This window comes from Lepidochelys kempii, chromosome 14, assembly GCF_965140285.1.
Source record: "Lepidochelys kempii isolate rLepKem1 chromosome 14, rLepKem1.hap1, whole genome shotgun sequence".
NCBI lineage: Eukaryota > Metazoa > Chordata > Testudines > Cheloniidae > Lepidochelys > Lepidochelys kempii.
Genome location: NC_136393.1, coordinates 51293260 through 51317328, shown reverse-complemented (window position 1 = coordinate 51317328; position 24069 = coordinate 51293260). Strand labels below are relative to the sequence as shown.

Genomic DNA, 24069 nt, shown 5'->3' with positions numbered 1-24069 from the left:
GGGTGATGTGCAACGGGGGAGGGGCAGGACTAGTGATGACAGGGTGGGGGGAGAAGGGGAGGGGCAGGAGTAGGTGTGATGGGCAGTGCGGGAGGGGCAGGAGTAGAGGTGAAAGGAGTAGTTGAGGGGAGGGGTAGGAGTAGGGATGACAGGGTGGGAGGAGAAGGGGAGGGGCAGGAGTAGGGGGAGAGAGGTAGGAGCAGGAGTAGGGGGTGACAGGCAGTGGGGGAGGGGCAGGAGTAGGGATGACAAGGGTGAGAGGAGAAGGGGAGGGGCAGGAGTAGGGGTGACAGCGGCGGCAGTGGGAGAGGGGCAGGAGAAGGGCTGACAGGGTGGGAGGAGGAGCAGGAGTAGGGGAGACAGAGGCAGTGGGGGAGGGACAGCAGTCGGGGCAGGAGTAGGGGTGATGTGCAATGGGGGAGGGGCAGGACTAGTGATGACAGGGTGGGGGGAGAAGGGGAGGGGCAGGAGTAGGTGTGATGGGCAGTGCGGAAGGGGCAGGAGTAGAGGTGAAAGGAGTAGTTGAGGGGAGGGGCAGGAGTAGGGATGAGAGGGGCAATGGGGGAGGGGTAGGAGTAGGGATGACAGGGTGGGAGAAGAAGGGGAGGGGCAGGAGTAGGGGGAGAGAGGTAGGAGCAGGAGTAGGGGGTGACAGGCAGTGGGGGAGGGGCAGGAGTTGGGATATAAGGGTGAGAGGAGAAGAGGAGGGGCAGGAGTAGGGCTGAAAGAGGCAGTTGAAGGGAGGGGAGGGGCAGGAGTAGGGCTGACAGGGTAGGGAGAGGGAGGAGCAAGGGGCATTGGAGAGTAATGTGGAGGGGGCAGAAGGGAAGAAGTAGAGGGTGGGGCAGGGGCTGGGGGGCAGGAGTGACAGAGGAGAGGGTGGATCCAGGAGGGAAGGGGCCTGGAGAAGGGAAAGAACTGCCCCCCAGCTGCCTAACAGCAGAGCGGGGCAGAGGGTGGCTTTAGGGGATGACAGGGCAGGGAAGAGGGTGCACAAAGTTATGGAGGGGGGCAGAATGGGATCATTGGAGGGGGCAGTGGGGCGGGAAGGAGACAGGAGTGACCCCAGCTCTGGTTACAGGAGACATTGGGCCTTTCCCCTCGAGGGGGCGTCATTTCCGCTCTGGCCCAGGGTGGGGGCTGGCTGGCTCAGGGCGCTGGGAAAGGGTTCCAGGGCCTGGCCCCTCTAGGTGGAGCTGGACGTGATCCCACCTGGCTGGCGCAAGGAATGGGATCGTAAGAGGTGGAGGATTCCCCCACCATAGCTGTCTGGTGCTGTGCTCCACTGTCAGTGCAGATCCGGGGAAGGGGGGTCCTGAGGGGGGTGCCGAGGGCCTGCTCTGCAGGCAGCGCCAGGAGGGGGGCGTTAGGGGGGTCCTCTCCCCCGGCGTCTCTCCGCATCCCCCCTCGTTCCTCCCCGCTCTGGCGGCTGCTGCTGCTGCGTCACTGGGCTCAGCTCTAGGATGGAGCCGCAGAGGGGCCTGCTCTTTAGCCCCTGAGGGCCCGGGCAGCCTCCTCAGCCCTGAGACGCCCCCCCTCCCCAGACTGGGGAGGGGAGAGAGCCGGCCCCCACCCCCACAGGAGACTCGGAGACCTGGTAAGGGCAGGAGAGGCTGAGGGAGAGGGAGCACCCCTCCCCCATGCAGGGCAGAGAGATGGGCTGCCCAGCTACAGAGAGCCCCTCCATCCTCCCTAAAGGAGACATCCCCAAATGAGACTTCCTTCGTGCCACATCTGAGAGCTCCCACAACTGAGATGCCCTCAGTCTGAGCGGGACCAGATCCCAGACCCACCCCAGAGGGCCCTCCTGAATCTGAGACACCTCCAGATTGCAGACTCACCTCAGAGAAGGCCCCCTAATCTGAGACACTCCAGAGAGGGGCCCTGAATCCAGGACACCCCCAGATCCCAGGTCCCCCTGAATCAGAGACTGCCCCAGAACCATCCCTGAGCGGGCCCCCAGATGCCCCCATATCTGAGTCTCCCCAAATCTAAGCCCCCCACTGAGACCCCCCATCCAAGATTTTTGACCTCTCAGAGAGGGTCTCCTGAATCCAAGATATCCCAAGGTCACAGAATCCCCCCAGAGAGGCCCCCCAAATCTGGAACACCCCAAATTTCAGATCCTCCTGAGAGACTCCTCCCAAATCCAAGACACCCTCAGATCCCAGACCCCCAAGACAGTGATCCCTGAACCTGGGACACCCCCAGACTCCCCAAAGAGGCCCCCCAAATTGAAGACACCCCCAGCTCCCGGACATCGCCAGAGAGGGTCTCCTGAATCTGGGACACTCTCAGATTCTAGATCCCCCAGAGTGGATACCCCAAATCCAAGACACCCATGGATCCCAGACCCCCTGAAAGTGGCCCCCCACCTCCAAGATATTCCTGGATCCCAGACACTTCAGTGTGGACCCCCTGAATTTAAGACCCCTAAGACCAGGCTCCTCAGAGCTGAGAAACTGTCAGATCCCAGAGCAGGTCCCCTAAATCTGACACATCCCCAGATCCCAGACCCTCCCAGAGAGGACAGCCCAGGATCCCAGACACCATAGTGTTGGGTCCACCAGATCTGAGACACCACAGAGAGGGCCCCCTGAATTTGGGACACCCCAGATCAGGTCCCTTAGGTCTGAGATACCCCTAGAGAATCCCTCCCTAGTTCTGATCTCCCTCCAAGAAATGACCCCTGGTTCTGAGACACTCCTCAATCTGGGAGACCCCCTAATAAATGGTACCCCAAGTCCAAGGCTAGCTCCCCAGATCTATGACCCTCCTCTCACACAGAATATGCCCCCTTGCTATGTAAAGGAACCCCACAGGAGTGAATGCAGTTGCTGGGAATGAAGAATCCTGGGTTCTGGCCTGAGCTCTGGCAGGTGACTGACCCTCTCCCCTCACATGGCAGATTGGTCACAATGTGATGGCGAGCGAGCTACCTGCTCAGACTTCCCGGGTGACACGCACGAGCTCCCGCCTGACCTCCGGCCCCTGGAAACGTCCGGCTGCCCCGGCCCCTGCTGTGGCTCCCAGCCGGCCCCGCTTCTGGGAGGGGCAAGATGTGCTGGCCCGCTGGACCGATGGCCTGCTCTATCTGGGTACCATCAAGAAGGTGAGTGAAGCCCTCACACACACAGCAGGGCCCCTCCACTGACTGTCCTTGCACTCACTCACCCCTCTCTCCTCTGGCAGGTGGATGCTTCACGGCAGGTTTGCCTGGTGCAATTTGAGGACAATTCCCAGTTCCTGGTGCTCTGGAAGGACATTAACCCTGGTGAGCACTGGAGTCCTGATGTAGTCTCACTCTCAGCCCGCAGCCCCAGCTCCGCCGCCACACCACTCACTCCAAGCTCACAGTCCCATGGCTCCCACCCCGCACAGCTCTGCCAGTGCCCCATAGTCTTGACCCACAGCCTTCTCAGGTCTGCTGATGCCCCTTATTCCCAACCCACTGCCCCTCCCCTTACTACCCCAGCCCTGGGCTCCCTCCACACACAGCTCCTCAATCCTGATTCACAGCCTCCTTCTGTCCTAGGCCTGGGCTTCCCACCCACAGTTTTGCCAGTGCCCCTCACTCACAGCCCAACAGACCCTGCTATCCCAGCCCTATGCTCTCTCCATATGCACAGCTCTGTTGGTGCCCCTCAGTCCTGACCTGCAGCCCCCTGCTATCCCAGACTTGGGTTGCCCCCAGCAAGGCATTAATTGAGCCGGTTCCATTCTCTCCCACAGCCGCTGTGCCCGGTGAGGAGCAGATCTGCTGCGTGTGTTACTCGGAGTCCGTGAGCCCAGAGAACCAGTTGGTTCGGTGTGAGAAATGTGGGCACAGTAAGTGGTGCTCCTCTCCTCTGCCATCCTCTGGCCATCTTGGGACCCCCTTTCTCCTCTCTCACCAGCTCTCTCCCCTTGCAGCCTACCACCAGGAGTGCCATCTGCCCAGAGTGCTGGATGCGAGCAGCGATGGGGCTGGGGTTCTTGGTGCATGGATGTGCCGGCAGTGTGTCTTCGCTGTGGCCACCAAGGTGAGCATGGGGCTGGCAGCTGTGGGAGGCCAGACATCATCCCCTCATGTCCTCAGTGATGCCTTTGATAAAAAGGGGGTGGGGTGTCCTGATTCCCATTATCCCCCACACAGCAAGTGTTCCCCCCCCCCCCCCAGCTCCCGCTCCCCCCCCAACAGGTTAGTCTCTCTGACTCCCGTCCCCTCATGAGTCCCCTTCCCCCCAACAGGTGCATCCCTCTGATTCAAGCCCCCCATTTCTGTCCTCCTGTGGATGGATCTGTTTGATTTGTGTCCAGCCTGTCTCACGCCCTCTCTCTGTTCTCTTGTTGGCAGAGAGGTGGTGCGCTCAAGAAAGGCCCCTATGCAAAGGCCATGTTGAGCATGAAGCTGGTGCTGCCCTATCAGCTCAAGACTCTGGAGTGGGATCCTGCACACCTGACCAATCGGCAGCAGTGTTACTGCTACTGTGGAGGCCCTGGAGAGTAAGTTCCCCTTCTGGGCCTGCAGATTCCTGAGGTCAGCACTTGCCCTTGCATCTACTTCTTTGTGGCAAAGAGCAGGAATCAGGAATGTTCCTGCTCCGGCCAAAGTGGGTGTCTTGAGCAGCAGGATTTCAGATCTAGATTGCAACTAGGCCCCTCGATTTGGATCCTGATAGAGTAGGTAACATCTACCCCACCATTTCTGCCCCAAAGGATTTTCTAATTTTAGAGATAAATTAGCAAGAGCCCTATCTAGCTCCAGCAAAACCATTTGGATTTGGATTTCTAGAACTAGTTTTGGACTGGAAGGAGGTTCTGGAGTTGGAAGAGATTTCTAAAGCAGGCTTCACAAAGGGAGGTCAATTTCAAGAGCAGGTGTTGAAACCAGAGATTTCTAGAGCAAGCTCAGAACAGGGAGCGTGATTTCTCAAAGTGGTCTTGTGGTTGAAGGAGGTCTCCATAGCAAAGTCCATGGTGGGGTGGGGGTTCTATAATAGCTAAATATGGGAGGAACTTTTTTCTATGACCAGTTCTTGTTTGGGAGGATGGTTCTGAAGTGAGCTCTGAACTGGTGGGTTTCTAGATTGAGTTCTGAAGTTAGATACAGTTTCTAGAAAAGGGTCTGGAGTGCTTTCTGGAATTGGATTGTTTTGGCATGGGAGTAACGCAGTGTTTGTAAAGTCAGGTCAGGTTTTCAGAGGTCCCTAAAGTAGCTTTTGTTGGGGTAGGCTCTTTTCTAGAGCCAGGCTGGGTGTTTCTAGAGCAGGATGGTCCTTGTAAAACAAATTTCCCAAACAGCTTCCAGCATGAGATTTTTCCAGTACAAGTTCCAGATTGAGTGGCTGTAGACTGGGATGAGGTTGCTGTAGTGAGTTGTGTGCTGGAGGGGGCAGGTTTCTACAGCAGCTTCCACCAAGGGAGAGAGATTTTTCTAGGCTGGATGGGATGGGGTTTCTGGACTAGAAGGTAGGTTTCTGGAGCTGCTCATGGGGTGGAGAGGAGGGCATTTCTAGAGCTGGGTGGTGCCTGGAGTGGGTCAGCAAATGCCCCAGGTGAACTCCTTTCTCTCTCCAGTTGGGAGGGTACTGGGCCCCTGACAGGCTGCCCCTCTCACTCATGTGCTCACTCAGCCTCCCTCTCCCCCCTAGGTGGAACCTGAAGATGTTGCAGTGCTGCAGCTGCGCCCAGTGGTTCCATGAGGCATGTACCCAGTGTCTCAGCAAGCCACTGCTTTATGGAGACAGGTGAGGGGGCATGGAGGGACTCAAGGTGGAGGGCTGAAATCCACCCTGCCCCTTGTGGAGACAGGTTACGGGACATGCGGTGACTGGGGAGGAAAGTAAAATCCACGCCACTACCCTGTGGACATAGGTGAGGGGACAAGAGGGTGGGGTGGGGAGCTGAGATCCTCTCATTCCCCTATGCAGAAAGGTGAGGGCACATGTGGGGAGAGGTCCCTGAGATCCAGGATTAATTCCTCCCTCACACACCTTGGGTCTCTTCCAGATTTTATGTCTTCGAGTGCTGTGTCTGCACTGGGGGTCCTGAGAGCGTACGGAGACTTCCCCTGAGATGGTGAGTCTGGTAGCCCTTCCGCACCTCCAGTACATGTCCCCACCATGCCAGCACTGACCCTCTCCCCTCTCCCTATAGGGTGGACGTGGCCCATCTCATTCTCTATCACCTTAGCATCTGCTGCAAAAAGAAATACTTTGACTTTGAGCGGGAGATTCTGCCGTTTGCCAGCGAGAACTGGGACAACCTGCTGCTGGGAGAGGTGGGCTGGGTGTGGGAAGGGGCTGCAGGGAAAGTGGACTGTGAGGCGTGCTGGGAGAGGAAACAGGGCTAGGAGGAGCAGGGGGAAGTAGTAGGGAATGGGGCTGCAGGAAGGGGGAGCAGGGGGAAGGGGACAGGGCTGGGGGAGAGAGGTGAGCAAGGAGTGGGAGTGAAGTGAGAGAAAGGGAGGTTGGGGACCTGGGTGAGAGGTACCCAGGGAGAGAGTGGAATGGAGTGGGAGGGACTCTAAGGGCTGTCTGGGAGCTGGCTGGGCAGATATGCTGTGGGGGCAGATGGAGAAGTCCAGAGGCAATATAGGGTTCTCTGGTCATGGCCCTCACTAATCCTCATCCATTCTCATTGGTCCTTGCAGCTCTCGGATACACCCAAGAGGGACCGGTACAGCCAATTGCTGAGTGCCCTGAGCAGCCACAAAGACAGGTGGGAGGAGCTTTTGTAACACTCTGCTCTGCCTGTGTGGCCCCTCCTTCCACACGCCTGCCATACTCCGCCACTCCCTCCTGCTCACCTGGAACTACACTGGCCCTCACACTTGCTGCCATGTCCTCACACCCACGCTGAATCGCACTGCCATGTCCTGGCATCCACCTGGACCCACAGCAGCCTTTGCATGTGCTGCCACTCCCTCGCACCCTCACTGAATCGCACGCCTCCTCGCACGCTCCACCGTGCTGGCCCTCACATTCTCTGCCATGCCCCTGCACCCACGCAGAATCACACTGCCCCCTTGCACGCTGCACCATGCTGGCCCTTACATGCTCTGCCACTCCCTCCCACTCACCTGGAACCATGCCAGCTCTCGCATGTGCTGCTACTCCCTCGCACTCTCACTGAATTGCGCCGCCCCCTCACACCCAGTGGTGAGCTGGAGCCAGTTCGCACCAGTTCGCTAGAACCGGTTGTTAAATTTAGAAGCCCTTTTACAACTGGTTGTCCTGCAAGGGACAACTGGTTCTAAAAGGGCTTCTAAATTTAACAACCGGCCAAAAGTGGCATCTTAGGCGCCGACTCCATGGGTGCTCCGGGGCTGGAGCACCCACAGGGAAAATTTGATGGGTGCAGAGCACCCACCAGCAGCTCCCCACCCCGCGCCTGGCCCCAGCTCACTTCCGCACCGCCTCCGCCGCCTCCTCCCCTGAACGGGCTGCCCCGCCCTGCTTCTCCCCCCTCCCCGGCTTCCCGCGAATCAGGTGTTCGCGCAGGAAGCCTGGGAGGGCTGAGAAACAGGTAGCGGTTTCGCACTCAGGCCCAGGGAGGCGGAGCGGAGATGAGCTGGGGCTGGGTGGCGCGAGGAGGGCCGCCCACACCGCAGCAGGTAACCCAGAGGGGGGGCACGCAGGGGAACTGCTCCCCGCCCCAGCTCACCTCTACCTCCCTGGGCCTGAGCGCAAAGCCGCCGCCTGCTTCTCAGCCCTCCCAGGCTTCCCGCACGAACAGCTGATTCGCGGGAAGCTGGGGGAGGGGGTGGAGAAGCAGAGCGGGGCAGCACGTTCAGGGGAGGAGGCGGAGCGGAGGTGAGCTGGGGCCGGGCGCGGTGCTGCCAGTGGGTGCTCTGCACCCACCAAATTTTCCCCGTGGGTGCTCCAGCCCGGAGCACCCATGGAGTTGGCACCTAAGGCACCACTTTTGATGTGATCAGTTGGGGGAGCAGCTGCTCTCCCTGCTCCCCACCTAGTTACGCTCCCCTGCCCCTAGAAGCCAGAGAGACCTGCTGGACGCTTCCTGGGAGCTGCCCCAGGTAAGCACTGCTGGGACTCCCCACCTTGCCCCCCGGCACGTCCCCCTGGCTCTTAGGGGCGGGGTGAGCACCCACTACGGTGATCCACGAGACCCTCCTGCCCAGTTCTGGGGGCAGTCAGGGGAGGAGGGTGGATGGGGCAGGGGCCTGGAGGGTGGGGGTGGGCATGGGCCACAACCCCCTCATGGGGTGAGGAGGGAACCGGTTAAGATTTTGGCAGCTCATCACTGCTCGCACCCACACTGACCCTCACATGTTCCACCATGTCCTCACACCCACTCCCACTTGCACCAGCCCCTGCACTCTTCCACCTACCTGGAACCATACTAGCCGAAGCACACTCTGCCACGCCCTCGCACACACCTGAAACTGCACCAGCCTTCACATGCTCTCACAGCACACCCGCTCAGTCATGAAGGCTCTTGCACACCTCTGCATTGCTGCTCCCGATGCTCTTGCCTGGGGGCTGGAAGTTCGAATGGGAGCTGTTTGCCCTGCAGATCTGAGTCTGGTCTCTCTTCTTCTTCTCCAGGTTTATTTCAGGGAAGGAGATCAAGAAGCGGAAGGGTCTCTTTGGGCTCCACATACGAGTGCCACCTCCTGCACCTCAGTGCCCTGGGGGCCATGGTGGCTCCACAGCTCAGCAGCCCCAGGGGCAGCCCTCACTTACTGACAGCAGGTAAGCAGCCTCAGCTGCCCCAACTCCTCCTGCCCTACACATTCAGCCACCACCCCAGGGCTCCAGCATGGGGTTAGGGTGAGAAGGGCATGGTGGGTGTGAGTGCAGGGATACCACTGAGGTGATGTGACTGAGGGAGAGAGCATTGGGAGCTCCCGCCCCACATTTTCCCCTGGGGAAGTTCTGTGGGGCCCAGGTTAGGTCCGTAGTAGCAGATAGAGTGTTGTCAGGAGGGGTCACAGGGCCTGGGCAAGTCTCTCTACCCTGCCTCCCCGTTCCCATCAGGGGTCACTGACCCAGCCCCCTTGGGCTCCCAGTGGAGCAGGCGCGGCCCCCTGCGTGCTGTGCAGATAAGGAGGGTCTCTTACAGCTTCCTTTCAGGGCAGGGCAGCAGTGGGGCAGGGCACCGGAGGCCACGGAGGCGCAAGGTCCCCCCGGAACCCACAGACTCCATGGAGCTGAGGAGCAGCAGGGAGAAGTGGCAGCTGGACAGAGCCCTCACCCAGGTACAGCACAGCCTCCCGCATTGCTCTAGGAGCTGCCCCTGCCCTGGGCTTTGGGGACCTTCCCAGGGCACCCCACTGATTATCTTTCCCTGCAGGAGGTGGTGGAGACCCCAGTCAGTGCTAGCCAGACATACTGTGGCTACAGCGGCACCTCCAGCACCTACAACTTCCGCCGCACTGACGCCCGCTGCCTGGAGAGGTGAGGAGGGACCAGCAGGGTGGGGGTGCCACCTTGCCCAACCCTGCATTCACCCCATTTCTCGCTCTTTCTTGCCCACAGTGCTCCCATCAGGATGTTTGCCTCCTTCCACCCATCCGCCAACACTGCCCGGACCCTGAGGTGAGGGGAGGCAGGGGCAGCTCCCAGGGCATTACCCTCTCCGGAGCCTGTTTGCAGTGGGATGTGCTTTCGGGAGAGCAGTCCCTATCTCCTAGAGGCGGCTCAGAGGCCAGTTTCTAAGGCAGGCTCCCAAGGGATGATATCTATTCTAGAGCAAGGAATGGGAGATTCTAGAATGAGGACTGAGTCCTCCACGGCGCAGACTGGGTTGTAAAGGGGTTCTAAAACTGGTTTGGGCCAGGATGGCCTCACTGGATGGGGGAAGCTCCACCCAGGTTAGGACTTTGCAGGTACTTTCTGGAGCAGGCCCTGGGCTGGGACTGGGGAGAAGCACTTCACGGTGCAGGCTTCTCTGATCCACCTTGTTTTATAACAGGAGCACCACTGCCAGCCCGGACCCCCGCGAAGCACCTGCCCCAGAGAGCGAGAGCCCTGAGCATCCCCCTGCCCACACTCCGCTGCCCCATGCAAACTACCCAGCCCCCAGCACCAAGCACCAGCCAGAGCCCCTCGCCTCCCCCTCCTCCAACACTCTGTGCCCAGGCCCTGCCCCCACCAGCAGCAGCTACTTTGGAGCCATGGGGCGCCTGGCCCGTGGGGAGGCTGTCCGCATCCTGGCCCGCAGGGTCACCCTCGATGGCACTGTCCAGTACCTGGTGGAATGGGGTGGAGGGGGCATGTTCTGAGGGGGAAGGGAAGTGCCAGAGAGATACCCCCTCTACTGGGGCTGCAGAGAGTTGTCCTTCCTTTCCCCTCCTCCCCCTCCCCACACACACTCTGAGCAGAGTGCAACTCCCAGGAGCCCCCAGGACAGAGTGCAGGGTCAGGCCTCTCCCCTGGGAAGGGGATGGATTTGTCCCTCTTTGACAGCAGTGTGGGGTTGCACTGTAATGAGGGGCTCTCACCCTCAGCTTGGATATAAGGCATGAACTGCCTAGTCCTGCTCAAAGAAGGGCCCTAGGGTGGATGGGGGGGCATTCCTCCCCCCCAACAGGCAAATGCTTCATTGTATTCAAAGGGTTTATTTTCTTGTTGCTTTTTTATTATTCTGTAAAAATTCTATTTAATGAAGTGCAATGTGGGGAGGGCAGAGCTTGGGGCACCCTGCCACAATTGGGCTGGCCAAGGCAGAATGCGGGCACAGGAATGGGAGGTGGCAGCTCCCCAAGGCCTGGGAAGAGAAAGGTGCCCCCCAGCACAGTCATCCATCCTGCTTGTAACCTGCTGTACAGATGGCGTATGTTCCCCTCCCCACAGGCCAGCTGTACCCTCTCCCCCATCCCTGTGTGCTGATGCTGTTGTCACCACTGCCATTCTGACTGTACAAACTGACACCTGCAATAAAGAGCTTGCTGCAGCCAGACTCAGCCTCGTCATTGGAGGGAGGGCACCACAGGCTGCTGTATCGCAGAAAGGGCTAGAACCCAGGAGGCAAGCCTCCACCACTACAACTCCACGCTCCCCCCTCAGAGCCAGAAAGGGAACCCAGGAGTCCTGGCTCTAAGGCGCCATCTCACTCCCCAAGTAGACCAGGGCTGTGTGTTGTGAATGAGGAGCCAACCCTGCTGCTTGGTGCGTTGGAGGCAGTTTATTGGCTGCAGGTCCCCCCCACACACACAAAAAAATCCATGGAGTGAGTCCTGTTCTTATGGTGTCTCAGGACAGGGTGACTGAGGCAGGGAAGGGGCAGATGGTTCCCTGCTGTGGGGTAGGGGGGGTATCACTCTGGTACAGTCTCCCCAACCCACTGCAGGTATGGCGGGTTTCCCTGCTGGATGGGCAGCGCAATCACCTCTGCTACTTCGTATGGGTGCACCGACCTATAGGGAGATGGTGGGGAAGTCAGAGGCAAGGATTCCCCAGCAACTCCCCCTGGGGACTCACCACTCTGCCACCCACCCCCCTGGAGACTCATGTCCTCCCCCAGCAACCCTCCTGCACACCCCTTGGGCCTTCTCTCAAGAGACTCCACCCCCCGCCAGAAATTCCCTAGGCCCATCCCCACCAGCAGACTCCCACAAGGTGGAGAAGGAGACAGAAGAACAATGGACTGACCGGACAAAGTCGGTCAGCACTGGGATCCGGGAACTCCGGGTTTTGATCATCTGGGGAAGAGACAGATAGTGAAAGGTTGGGAGTTTCCATTGACTACTCCCCCCAAACGTGCAGGGCAGAGCCCAGGGTTCTAGAGCCTCCCCACTGCCTACACAGGCAGGGGATTTATGCCCCATCCCACAAAGACCCTCCCCACATGGGCCCTCACCAGCAACACCTCCCTGTCCTCTTCGATCTTCCCCTTCCACTCGTATCTGAAAGAAATCAACAGGGGGAGCTGGTGAGAGGGAGACACCAAGAAAGCCTGCCCCAGTCAGGGTGGCCAGGCTGCTCCCCCAACTCCTCCCATCCCAGTTCCAGGCCCAATGCAGTGACCATAGAGCCTGGGGACTTGGCTGCTGCACTCACATGGATGTGATCTGAGGCATGATGTTGACACAGGCAGCCAGGTGCTTCTCTACTATCGCCCTGCTCAGAACAAAAATACACATCAGTGTCCTCCACGCTCAAAAGTCAAACCACCCCTTCCCCTCGTTGGGACGGAACCCAGGAGTCCTGGCTCCCAGCCCCCTGCTCTAACCTACTAGCCCCACTTCCCTCCCAGAGCCAGGGATAAAACCCAGGAGCCCTGACTCCCAGCCTAGCTACTCTAATCTACTAGCGCCCACTCCCTTCCCAGCTCCACCTTGCAATCTCCTTGCCCACTTTCTCATTGGGGCAGGTGACGAAGGCAGCTGACAGGCTCCCGGGGGTATAGGCTTCAGCTGCCATGGAGAAGAGACGCTGATACACGGTTCGAAGCAGTGGGACCATCAACAGGGACAGCAACAGCACCTGTGGCCAAGAAACAGAGTAAGGGCCAGACCCGGGGGGCTGCAGGGACTGGGGTGAGGGTCTCGCTGGGGACACCCTCCCCTCGCACTCAGCACTGGCCCCAAGTTAGCACTAGGAGGCGCACTATACTGCACGACAAGTGTAAAAAGCCGCTGAACCCCCCCCCCCCCCCGAGGCGGCTGCATCTCAGCGCCGGGCGAGGCGCAGCCCCACAGGTGGTCGGCAGGGGTCCGGCTTTTACTCACGCAGCAGGCAGCTTTCATCGGCGCGCGTCGCTGCCACCGTCCCTGCAGGACTCAGCTCAGGGGACTGGGACCAGCCCTGCAAGGGCAAACAGCCAATTGAGACGGCTCCCCTGGGGCCAGCTCTGCCTGCGAGGGGAGAACAGCCCCTACAGCAGCCGGTGCGCTGAGTCCCTAAGGCAGCAGGGCGCTCCCCTGGTACGAACACACGCCACAACTCCTACCTGCCCGCAGCTGCAATCTGCGCGGAAGCCACCCGCCCGTCCCCCTTCACGTGACCCAGGACGGCAGCATGCTGCTTCCTAAACCCCGCCCCCTAGAGTCACCAGACTGTGTCCCGCCCCCCTCACCATGTGCCTCCCGCCTCCTGTATCATCAGGGCGGACCTGACCCGGGCGGCGCCCTTCAGTCCCGACTGCAGCCCCCTGTTGTCCCAGCCCTGGGATCACCGCCATAGCTTTCCCAGTGCCCCTCAATCGTGACTGCAGCCCACTGCTACGCAGCCCTGGGCACCCTCCCGCTACACAGCTCTGCCAGTGACCCTCACTCGTGACATGCAGCCCTCTCTCACTAATCCCTAATCAAATAGCTTTGCCTCTCAGTTCCAGGGACTGGATGCTTAAGCAAGCAGGGAACTCCCAGCTGGGCCATTGCCAAGTGGAGAGAGCACAGTGACCCAGGCCCAGCTGCTGCTCCACTTGTCCTGCATCCAAGCCCATTCTACTCTATCCATCCCACTAGATCCCACTCCACTGCTCAAACTGGGACAGAACCCAGGATCCTGACCCCAGCCCCTCACTATAATGCTACTGCCCCAGATACCACATCCCACAACCCTGGGGAGTCCTGATCCCTCACACCACATCTAGCTCCACCACCCCCTCAGCATGCCAGAGACACACCCTGCCAGTGCCCCAGCTTCCCAAGATGATGTTTTGGGGAGGACTTGTGGCTGGGTACGCTCATCCCCACAGCATTTCCTTATGGGGCACCAGGCCACATCCCGCAGGTTTGGGGTTAACAGTGCCCAAGGTCTGCCCCTCCCCAGAGACTGCTTAGAGCCGGGATGGGAAAGTGAACCCCCAGTGCCCAGGCATGGCCTGCCCCCAGCATCAGGGTGAGGGGCCAGAATGAGCTGCTGCAGGGGGATAGGTCTAGGGCTCATTAGCAACACACCCATCCAACCACAGACACTCGTAGTACACAACACAACCATAGTGTCCCCTAAATCACCAAAGGACACATCCAAACAGGGGCTGAGGAGAGGGTGGAAAGGGGGTACAATTATACCAGGGCCTGAGCTCAGGACCCCCCCCCCAAAAAAAATCTGTAACTGGGGTGTTATGTAGTGGGAATTCTCCCTTTTGTTGTATGTAAGCCTATGTGAGTCTTACTGTTTTGCATTAATGCTGTGTGTGCCTCAATTTCCCTGTGTATTACACCAATGTCTAGATGACAGGTTTCAGAGTAACAGCCGTGTTAGTCTGTATTCGCAAAAAGAAAAGGAGTACTTGTGGCACCTTAGAGACTAACCAATTTATTTGAGCATAAGCTTTCGTGAGCTGTTCGAAAGCTTATGCTCAAATAAATTGGTTAGTCTCTAAGGTGCCACAATGTCTAGATGGTGGCAATAAGTGTGTGTGACTTTTGTGGGGCTTGCTCCAGCTGCCTGCATGGATGCTATGACCACCCCTTTGTAACCTGAGACCCAGGAGGGGGATGCGACCAGGACTCTTGGCCCAGGAAGCAAAGGCAGGGCAGGGGCCAGGCAGCTGGAAGTGAGTCAGTCTTGGCTGGCTTGGGGCGCAGGGGGAGGACCAGAACCCTGGCTCTGGGCTCCCCTCCCCCCAAGATGGACTTGGCTGAAAGTCACTGTTTTCTCTGCTAACGAGTTCTGTTCTACACTATGTTCCTGTCGCCTAATAAACCTTCTGTTTTACCGGCTGGCTGAGAGTCACTGCTGACTGTGGAGTTGGGGTGCAGGGCCCTCTGGCTTCCACCCGGGCGGACTCACTGCGGGAAGCACACGATGTGGAAGGGGATGCTGAATGCTCTGAGGTCAGACCCAGGAAGGTCAAAGCTGTGTAAGCTTCTTTCCCTTGGAGAGAGTATGCTCAGAGAAAACAATGAGGAGTCCTTGCAGCACCTTAGAGACTAACAAATTTATTTGGGCATAAGCTTTCATGGGCTAAACCCCACATCATCAGATGCAAGGAGTGAAAAATACAGTAAGCAGTATAAATATTACAGCACATGAAAAGATGAGAGTTGCCTTACCAAGTGCGGGTGGGGGGGGGGGGAGTCAGTGCTAACGAGGCCAATTCAATTAAGGTGGAAATGGCCTATTCTCAACAGTTGACAAGAAGGGGTGAATATCAAGGGAAGAAAATTACTTTTGTAGTGCTAATGAGGCCAATGCAATCAAGGTGGACATCACCTATTTCCAACAGTTGACAAGAAGGTGTGAGTATAAGCAGAGGGAAAATTACTTTTTGTAGTGACCCATCCACTTCCAGTCTTTATTCAGGCCTAATTTGATGGTGTCCAGTTTGCAAATTAATTCCAGTTCTGCAGTTTCTCATTGGACTCTGTTTTTGAAGTTTTTTTGTTGAAGAATTGCCACTTTTAAGTCTTCTCCTACTGGTTTTTGAATGTTACAATTCTTGATGTCTGATTTGTGTCCATTTATTTTTTTGTGTAGAGACTGTCCGGTTTGGCCAATGTACATGGCAGAGGGGCATTGCTGGCACATGATGGCATTTATCACATTGGTAGATCATAGAATCATAGAATATCAGGGTTGGAAGGGACCCCAGAAGGTCATCTAGTCCAACCCCCTGCTCGAAGCAGGACCAATTCCCAGTTAAATCATCCCAGCCAGGGCTTTGTCAAGCCTGACCTTAAAAACCTCTAAGGAAGGAGATTCTACCACCTCCCTAGGTAATGCATTCCAGTGTTACCTAGGGAGTGCAGGTGAATGAGCCCCTGTGGCTGACATGGTTAGGTCCTATGATGGTGTCCCTTGAATAGATATGCAGACAGAGTTGGCAATGGGGTTTGTTGCAGGGATTGGTTCCTGGGTTAGTGTTTTTGTTGTATGGTGTGTAGTTGCTGGTGAGTATTTGCTTCAGGTGGGGGGCTGTCTGTAAGTGAGGACTGGCCTGTCTCCCAAGGTCTGTGAGAGTGAGGGATTGCTAATAAGCGATGGTCACATAAACACCACCCCAAACCGGAAACCTACTGACTGCTATACTTACCTACGTGCCTCCAGCTTTCATCCAGACCACATCACACGATCCATTGTCTACAGCCAAGCTCTTAAGATACAACCGCATTTGCTCCATTCGCTCAGACAGAGACAAACACCTACAAGATCTCTATCAAGGGTTCTTAAAACTACAATACCCACCTGGTGAAGTGAAGAAACAGACTGACAGAGCCAGAAGGGTATCCAGAAGTCACCTACTACAGGACAGGCCCAACAAAGAAAGTAACAGAACACCACTAGCCATCACCTACAACTCCCAACTAAAACCTCTCCAGTGCATCATCAAGGATCTACATCATAGAATATCAGGGTTCGAAGGGACCTTAGGAGGTCATCTAGTCCAACCCCCTGCTCAAAGCAAGACCAATCCCCAATTTTTGCCCCAGATCCCTAAATGGCCCCAATTTTTGCCCCAGATGCCTAAATGGCCCCCTCAAGGATTGAACTCGGAACCCTAAAAAACAACACAACAAAACACACTCTATTCCCCTATCACACAACGCAATATACTCCCAATTAACTCAAACACACCAACGCAAAATATCTCCTAACACACCACCCCGACACACAATCCTGCCCAATGTATGCACATCCCTAAAACGCACCCACATGCCAAGCCAGTATTGGACACAGACAGTTCTGTGCACCCAGCAGACTCCTCCACAATAATCCACTGCACCTCGTGCACTCACAAACATGCACGCTTACCCTGCACGCACACCAGTGCAGCCACTCAGAGACCAGCATGTGCACACACACACACCCTCTCTCTCTCTGCAAGAGCCTGGAGCTGCCCTAGAAACACCCCCTTAGGGAGAGAGTTCTTCTCCTGACCCACTAATGGGGGGCTGTTACACAACCACACACTGAGGGGAGGCGTCACACCCCCTCAGCTCACAGGGGTGGGGAAGCTCAGCTACCCCATAGGGAGAAGCCAAGATGCACACTCACCTTTGCCCTACAAGAACATTTGCCCCTTTCACACTCACCCTGCATGCAAACTCATCCCAAATACACACTTGCTCTTTCTCTGCACACACTCACTCATCCTGCATGCTCCACACACACCATTTGTGCACTCACTTTTCATGCAAACTTGCACACAATCATTCTCAACCCACACACACTCCCACTAGTCCTGAGCGTGCTTGTCCAAGGGGGACATACCCTCCACACTTGCACTCATTCTGCATGCACACTTGCTCCACACACAGTCCCATTCACCACGTGCACACTTACTCTCTTCCACTGAGATCCTGCAGTCACACTCCCTCATGTACACTCCCACTCACCCTGCATGCACACTTGCCCAAGGCACACTAACCCATGTACACTCACACCCACCCTAATCACATTCACCCTGCACACACACTCAACCTCCTCCTGTATACACAGTTGCTCTCTGCACACGCACACTCACCCTGCATGCACAAGTCCCCTGCACGCTGATCCTCATCCTGCATTCACAAGTACTTGCTGCCACATTTGCCCTACTCTGGTGTCTCCATTAAAGGCAGCTGCACTCTACACTCAGAACAGCAGACAGTTGTGGGGATGGCTTGGCGCAGTACCAGGGGCCAGGGTTTGGTGCAGGGTGGGCCAAGGAAACAATACTGGAGTACTTGGGAGCAGGGCTGGAGATCTGGAGAGTGGGGGTCAGGTGTTCTGTGGAGGTCAGTGGGCAAGAGGCACTGGGGGGCAGACCAGGGCCATAGATCTGGAGAGTGGGGTCAGGTGTTCTGTGGGGGCATAGATCTAGAATGGGGCCAGGTGCCACAGATCTCAATGGGGGCAGGGGACTTGGCGGGGGACGGGATACAGGGGCCATAGAGATGGATGGTGGCTTTGGGGAGCGGGGGACTCTGAGGGGAAGGGGCCATAGAGCCGGATGGGGCGGGGGGCACTGGGGCTTTTGAGCTGGATGGGGTCTCGGGAGGTGGGGTGTTCTGGGGGGCAGGGGCCATAGAGGAGAATGGTGGCTTTGGGGAGCAGAGGGCTCGGAGGGACAGGGCCATAGAGGAGGATGGTGGCTTTTGGGGGGTAGAGGCCATAGAGCTGGATGGCGGGTTTGAGGGACCCGGTTCCTGGTGCGCGGCGGCACCTGGCTCCGAACCCCACGTGCCCCCAACCCCGGAATGTGTGTTCGGGGTGGGGAAGCGACGTTTAAAGGGGACGCGGCCGCTCCCTTTTCTGTCGGCCGCACGCGGCGCCCACCCCCACTGCAGCTGCCGCGCGGCCGCCTTTAAGAGTGGGCAGCGCGCGGGGCCCGTGTGCGAGGTTGGAGCGGCCGCAGCTTCAGCACCAGCATCCGCGGCAGCAGCATCCTTCGGCGGCAGCGGCGGCGGCGGCGAGCGGGGGAGGGGGAGCTCGGCTGCGGGGGCCCGGCGGGGCCCAGCCAGGCAGCGTGGGTGGGAGGCGGCCCCCCCGCAGGCCTGGCCGCTCCTGCTGCACTCATCACCGCCCCGACTGCTGCTGCTGCCGTCCCCCGGTTCCCCCTTGCACCCCACTCTCCTGACCCTCTGTTCCCCCAACCCCCTTGTACCCACTCTCCCTAGTCCCCCGGCACCCCCAACCCCCTGTTCCCCGACCCCTTGCACCCTGCTCTCCCTAGTCCCCTGGCATCCCCAACCCCCTGTCTCCCGGATCCCCCAGCACCCCTACTCTCCTGGTTCCTCTTAAGTCCTCTTCCCTGGATCCCCCCGAGGTCCTTGCCCCCCCCCGGTTTCCCCTTCTCCTTCCCACTCTGGGGATTCCCCCACCCCACTTCCTCCTGGGTCGGCTTCTCTCCCCCCACCCTCACCTCCTCCATGACAAGCGCCCAGGACTAGCGAGCGGCTGAAGGAACCATGTCCTATGTCCCCTTTCGAGGTAAAGGATGGGGTGGGTTCAGCTGGGGTTGAGGGGGGCACAGCTAGGGCCTATGGGTTCTGGAGTCTGAGGGGGGCTGGAGGAACAGGCAAGCTCACCTAGGACAGATGGGAGTGTACTGAAAGGTTCTTCCAGGGTCTGGGCTTGGGAATGGGGCAGGGGAGGGCTGTGGGGTCAGAGAGGAGAATGGGTTCTGCTGGAGATGTGGGGTGTCTATGGGGCTGGGAGAAGAATCTGGTTCACCTGGGACAGGTTGCGGGGGCAGGCAGAGTTAGCCAGGGAGCGTGGCACCACATCTGGGACACAGGGCACTGAAACTTGGGCAGGAATGGGAGGGGTCACCTGGGGTGGGCTGGAGGGTCAGAGTTCTGCTGGAGATGTGGGGTGTCTATCTGGCTGGGAGGAGAATCTGGTTTACCTGGGGCAGGTGGGGGGCACTGGGAGGTGACTGAGGCATGTGGTGGCAGAGGGGGATGACTGTGTGTGGAGTCCTGGGGGCCACTGGGTCCTGTGGGGTTTAAGCAATGGGGTTTGCCTGGGGGAGGTAGTGGAGGCATAAAAGGGACTCAGCTGAGGCCTGTGGATCTGGGGCTCAGGACTAAGGGTGGCTCTTGGGACGGGGGGGTCATCCAGGGCCTGCAGCCTCAGGACTAAGGGTGGCTCCTAGGAGGGGGCATCACCCAGGGCCTGTGGGCTCAGGACTGGGGGTGGTTCCTGGGGTGGGGGGCAGTAGAGAGTAGTGGATGCACTGCCCAGGCTTGTGGGGGCAGTAGGGATAGCTAGGGGTCTGGGGGGGCAGTAGAGGGTAGTGGGTGCACTGTGGGGGGGTCACCTAGGGCCTGTGGGCTCAGAACTGGGTGGGGGGAACCTTTGGATGCTGTGTGAGGGATGAGGGGGTCACATGGGGCCTGGGGAAACAGTGAGGGATGCCAGCTTATCTTAGGGTGGCAGGGGGTATGCTTGAGGTGCCATCCAAGAGAGGGAATGGTTCTCCTGAAGGGGCTGCCCCATGGCTGGTGGGGAGGCAGGACAACATGCTGGTGGTGCCCTGTGGGGCAGTGGGGAGTCAGAGGTGAGATGGGAGGCACTGGACGGTACCCTGGGGCCTGTGATGTCCGGGGTTCAGTTGTCTAGGGCAGGAGGTGGCGGGATTGGGGTGTGCTCTGGGCTCAGTGAAGTCCGGGGGATGACAGGGGATGGCTGTGTTGGTGGCAGGAGGTGGGGGAGACTGAATGGTACCCTGGGATCTGTGGGGTCTGGGGCTCATAGAGTCTGTGGGGAAGGGCAAAAGGAAGTTGCCTCTGGGGTTGGGTGCAGGGGGCTCTGTGGGGTTGGGGGAGGGTGGGCAGTGGGGGGAACAGGAGGGTATTCTCTGGGGAGACAATATTGAAGAGTTCACAGTGCAATAATTGGGGGCTTGGAGAGTTCATCTGGGCTGCAGGGTTTGAGGGTCAGGCTCGGTTGGGGAGGGGGATGTGTGTGTGTGGGGTTTCCCAGCAGCCAGTGCGGCTGCAGGGTGGTTGGGTGGGTGGGCAGGCATACCCCAGGGGTCAGTGGGGTTGGGGAGAGGGATGTATGGGGAGGCTGTTCAGGGCCTGTGGGGTCTGAAAAAGCAGAGAGAGGGAATGTCTGTGGTTGGAAGTGGAGTGGGGGGTAGCCCAGGGCACGTGTTGAGAGGATGGGGGGACTCTGAGGGAGGAGTTGGGGGAGTTACCTGGTGGACCTTGGGGTTGATGGATGGCTGGGGACAGGGGATACATCTGGGAGCAGCTGGGGGTGGGGGGAAACAGAGGAGGTGCTGGGGGTATCTGAAGAGCTTGTCTGTTGTCCTCTGTGTCGGGGGGTAGTAGAGGGAGCAGGGGGGTCACTGCCTGAGGCCTGTGGGATGGTGGTGGTGGTGGGGACCATTGCCGGGCTGTGGGGGTAACTAGGGGTTTGGGGGGGCAGTGGAGGGTAGTGGGTGCACTGCCCAGGCCTGTGGGGGCAGTGGAGGTAGCTAGGGGACCTGGGGGCAGTAGGGGTAACTAGGAGTTTGGGGGGGCAGTGGAGGGTAGTGGGTGCACTGCCCAGGCCTGTGGGGGGCAGGAGGGAGAGGAGACCTGTGATGGCTGGGAATACCACATGCTGCCTGTAGCCAGGGTTGGGGAGCGCTACCTGTGTTGGCTGCGGGGTTCTTAGGGCTGGATCCAGATTGGTTGCTGGGATCCTAGCATCGGGGAGGGCCCTGGGGGTCGCTCTCTGCAGCTCACCTCCTCCCCCCACACTCATTCTCAGCCCACGGCCTGCTGGAGTGTGCCCCTGCTCGTGGTCAGGGCCCACTCTGAGGTGGGGGGTGTTGGCCCCATTTAGGGGGCCCTGGCCCTTGATGTGAGGCTGGTGCAAATCACCAGGAGACCCGCATGACCCACTTTCCCAGCTGGCCCAGAAAGGACTGGGCGGATGGGGTTTTCATGCCACTCGTGCTGTCACATGTATGGTCCAGATGTTCCCCGCCAGAACTTCTCTGCACCCTGACACCTGGCTCCTAGAATTCCTGCTGCCCGGACACCTGGGTCTGAACACCCTCCTCCTGTCCCCATGTCCTTGGGCTCTGGGCCCGAGGGAGTGTTGTGTCCTCTGTCTGATCCCCACAGCCCGGCACTTTTCCCTGTTGTGCCCAAGGTACATGTAATCCTCACTGAGGTGGTGCCCCGGTGTCACCCCCCACACCTCCTGGCACTTGGAGGCCGGAGACCTCAGGCAGGGCTAGGATTAACCCCCCATGGCTAGCATGAGTGGTGCTGCAGGAATACAGTAGGGGACAATCACCCCTCTGTCACTGCTGGCCCCAGTGCAGTGCCAGGGGCGCTGTGCTGCAGGGTCAGGTTGGGGGGCACTGGGCTGGGGGAGAGGTGGGGAGGACACTGGGTGGGGGTGCTGTGCTGAGGGATGGGAACACCCTGCTGAAGGGTGGGCGGTGGAGACTCCCATCCCAACTGCCCCATAATTTATTATGCTAATTTATTGCAACTCCAAAATAGAAATATTAATGAGGGAATAAACATAGCACCCTGTTCAGTGATTAACAGGGCCTTTAAACACAGAACGAGCTCCCTCCTCAGTGGTGCCAGCCCCACCATACCTGCTCCCCACAGTGCCCCCTGCTGGGAGAGGCTGGGGCTGGAGTAGCTGGGAGCTGCACCCCCAGCTACAGCCCTGCCCAGCTCCCCATAGCACCCCCTGCTGGGAGAGGCCGGGGCTAGTGTAGCTGGGTGCTGCCCCACAGCCAGTGCCCTGCCCAGGTCCCTACAGCGCCCCCTGCTGGGAGACGGCGGGACTGGAATAGCCAAGCGTTTCCCGCCCACCCCCAGCCAGTGACATGTCCTGCTCCCCACAGCGCCCCCTGCTGGGAGAGGCTGGGGCCGGAATAGCCAGGAGCTCCCCCGCCCCAGCCAGCGCCCTGCCCTACTCCCCACAGCGCCCCCTGCTGGGAGCAGTCGGGGCTGGAGTAGCCAGGAGCTTCCCCCCTGCTTTGGGGGATGCTGGGATGAAATACCCCCCACGGTCTCTTTCCTGCACTCAATGTGAGGAGGTGGTGGGATGCGGTTGCTAGGTAACCCCATTGGAGGATGCTCCCTCCTCCCCCCCATCCGGGGCGGGGGGGGGGACTGGCATGAATCGAATCCCCAGAGCGTGGCAGTGTCGTGAGCTGCAGGTGTGCTGGGGGGGCACTTGGGGCCCCTCCCCGTTTAGGGGTAGGGCATCCTCTCCCCAGTTAAGTCTGGGGAGGGGCCTGTAGCTGGTGGTGGCAGATGGGGCAGGGGAAGGGCCCGTATCTGTATCTTTTGGGGGGAGGGGTGTCTCTTCTATCTCTCTCTCTCTGCCAGGCTCCCCTCTCCCACATGCTCCCTGGGCTGTCACTTCCCAGCACGGATCTCCAGGCACACTCAGATCTGATGGGACAGTCAGCCCCCCCTGTTGCGCCCACACTGTGATGCCAGGGCTGGGAGGGGGAGGGGGCTGTGCTGGGGATTTTGAGGGGATGGCACAGGAGGTGTGGGTCTGGGGGCCCCAGTGCTGAGTGACCCCCCCACCCCCACAAGTGTGGAGGAGTGCCCAGGAGCTAACAAGGACACCAGCTTTTAGGAGTGGCTAGGTCCTTGGGATACTTGGCTATTCTATGCAAATGATGTGGTGAACTGATTTGCATTTTTGCAGGCAGGTCAGTTGAAGCAAGGAAGCATTGTGCATTTGCATATTTGCATATAATTTGCATGTTGCTAATATCCAGCTTTGTGTGGAATCGTATGGGTTCAGCACTGGAGAAAGCATCTCTGACTCTCTCTGCAATCTGACAGCCCCACACAGCACAACTGTCTTCCAGCTGGCTGGGGGCAGGGGTCATGGGGCAGTTCTAGCTGTGCCCCAGGCAGTCCTGGGTGCTCCACGGAGCCTGCCATGAAGGCAAAGCAGGGTTGAGCCTGCCATGGCAGCCAGAGCCAAGCCCCAAGGAGTGGGGCCCTGCTGCCCAGGGGTGGCTTCGAGCTGGTGACTAAGAGGAGAATGGCTTGATCTGGCCCTGCCCCATGGCTGGGCATCTAATCCCCTCCCCCCTAGGGCCTGGGAAGAGCAGGCGCTCAGGAAATTGGGGCCTGGCCTCTGACCTAGGGCTGGGTTCCTCTGCCCTCTGGACACCCCCGGCCCCACTCCCAGCCTTTAGCCTAATGCAAAACATGCTCTGCCAGTGCGTGCCCCACAGTGCACCTTAATCAAAACATGAGCAATCCCGAACACACTAAGACAGGAATTGGTGTGTGAGCACACCTGGGTGCTCTTACACTACAGGGTCAGTGCAAGGATAGTAGTTATTGCAACCTCCTCATGCTGACTTGGGCAGGATCTTGATTGTCTCCCACCCAGCATCCCTCCTCATGCACCCATTTGTTCCCAACCCTCCCTGGACCTGGCCCTCTGTCCCTGCACACACTTCTTTCCCTCCATCCTTCCCCAAGCATGCTTCTCTGCCTCCACATCTCTATCCATCTGTCCATCCCCACACCTACCCTTCCATCCATCCATCCCCACATGCTCCTTCCTCCAGCCCTCTATCGGCCTTGGTAAAAGGAGTGTTCAAAGTCCAGTGCTGGGAGTGGGGGGACTTCCAGGATTCAGGTATCCCATGCAGCCTTCCTTCAGTCCCCCTGTGCAAATGTGTTATGAGTTTGACGTGGTCTGGAATGATGTCTTTGCACTCTATTCTCCCCTCTCATCCCACCCT

The 24069-nt window shown here is 58.8% G+C and overlaps 3 protein-coding genes across 15 annotated transcripts in view; 2 read left to right on the top strand and 1 right to left on the bottom strand.

The window, feature by feature from the left end:
* The first annotated feature begins 1375 nt into the window (after positions 1-1375).
* Positions 1376-10902, top strand: PHF1 (PHD finger protein 1). The gene is made up of 15 exons (XM_073326993.2): positions 1376-1597; positions 2909-3112; positions 3193-3274; positions 3733-3828; positions 3913-4022; positions 4337-4485; positions 5634-5729; positions 5992-6060; positions 6139-6262; positions 6635-6702; positions 8553-8699; positions 9070-9205; positions 9301-9404; positions 9486-9545; positions 9922-10902. Exons 2-15 carry the CDS (start codon positions 2924-2926, stop codon positions 10229-10231), a joined length of 1740 nt encoding a protein of 579 aa, XP_073183094.1. The 5' UTR covers positions 1376-1597; positions 2909-2923; the 3' UTR covers positions 10232-10902.
* A 212-nt stretch (positions 10903-11114) lies between these two features.
* On the bottom strand, positions 11115-12988 carry CUTA (cutA divalent cation tolerance homolog). 3 transcript variants are annotated; one of them, XM_073326996.1, is made up of 7 exons: positions 12901-12988; positions 12680-12755; positions 12286-12434; positions 12009-12068; positions 11809-11854; positions 11601-11650; positions 11115-11365 (listed from the first exon to the last, which is right to left on the bottom strand). In XM_073326996.1, the coding sequence occupies exons 2-7, from the start codon at positions 12695-12697 to the stop codon at positions 11266-11268; spliced, it is 423 nt and encodes a 140-aa protein (XP_073183097.1). In that variant the 5' UTR covers positions 12698-12755; positions 12901-12988; the 3' UTR covers positions 11115-11265. The 3 variants fall into 3 exon arrangements, with proteins under 3 accessions (XP_073183097.1, XP_073183098.1, XP_073183099.1); XM_073326997.1 differs by lacking the exon at positions 12680-12755 and having other exon boundaries at positions 12901-12962; XM_073326998.1 differs by lacking the exon at positions 12009-12068 and having other exon boundaries at positions 12680-12956.
* Positions 12989-18224: 5236 nt separating this feature from the next.
* SYNGAP1 (synaptic Ras GTPase activating protein 1) overlaps positions 18225-24069 on the top strand; it is a 48958-nt gene continuing 43113 nt past the window's right edge. For 4 of the 11 annotated variants that reach the window (XR_013634610.1, XM_078848785.1, XM_078848788.1 and 1 more), the window contains exon 1: positions 18226-18812. Coding sequence is in view for 9 of the 11 variants with exons in the window: in XM_078848785.1 (XP_078704911.1) it covers positions 18791-18812 (22 nt within the window). In the remaining 2 variants the exon portion in view is untranslated. Of the gene's footprint in view, positions 18813-24069 lie in introns of all 11 variants that reach the window. The other 7 variants (XR_013634611.1, XM_078848784.1, XM_078848789.1 and 4 more) reach the window with 4 other exon arrangements.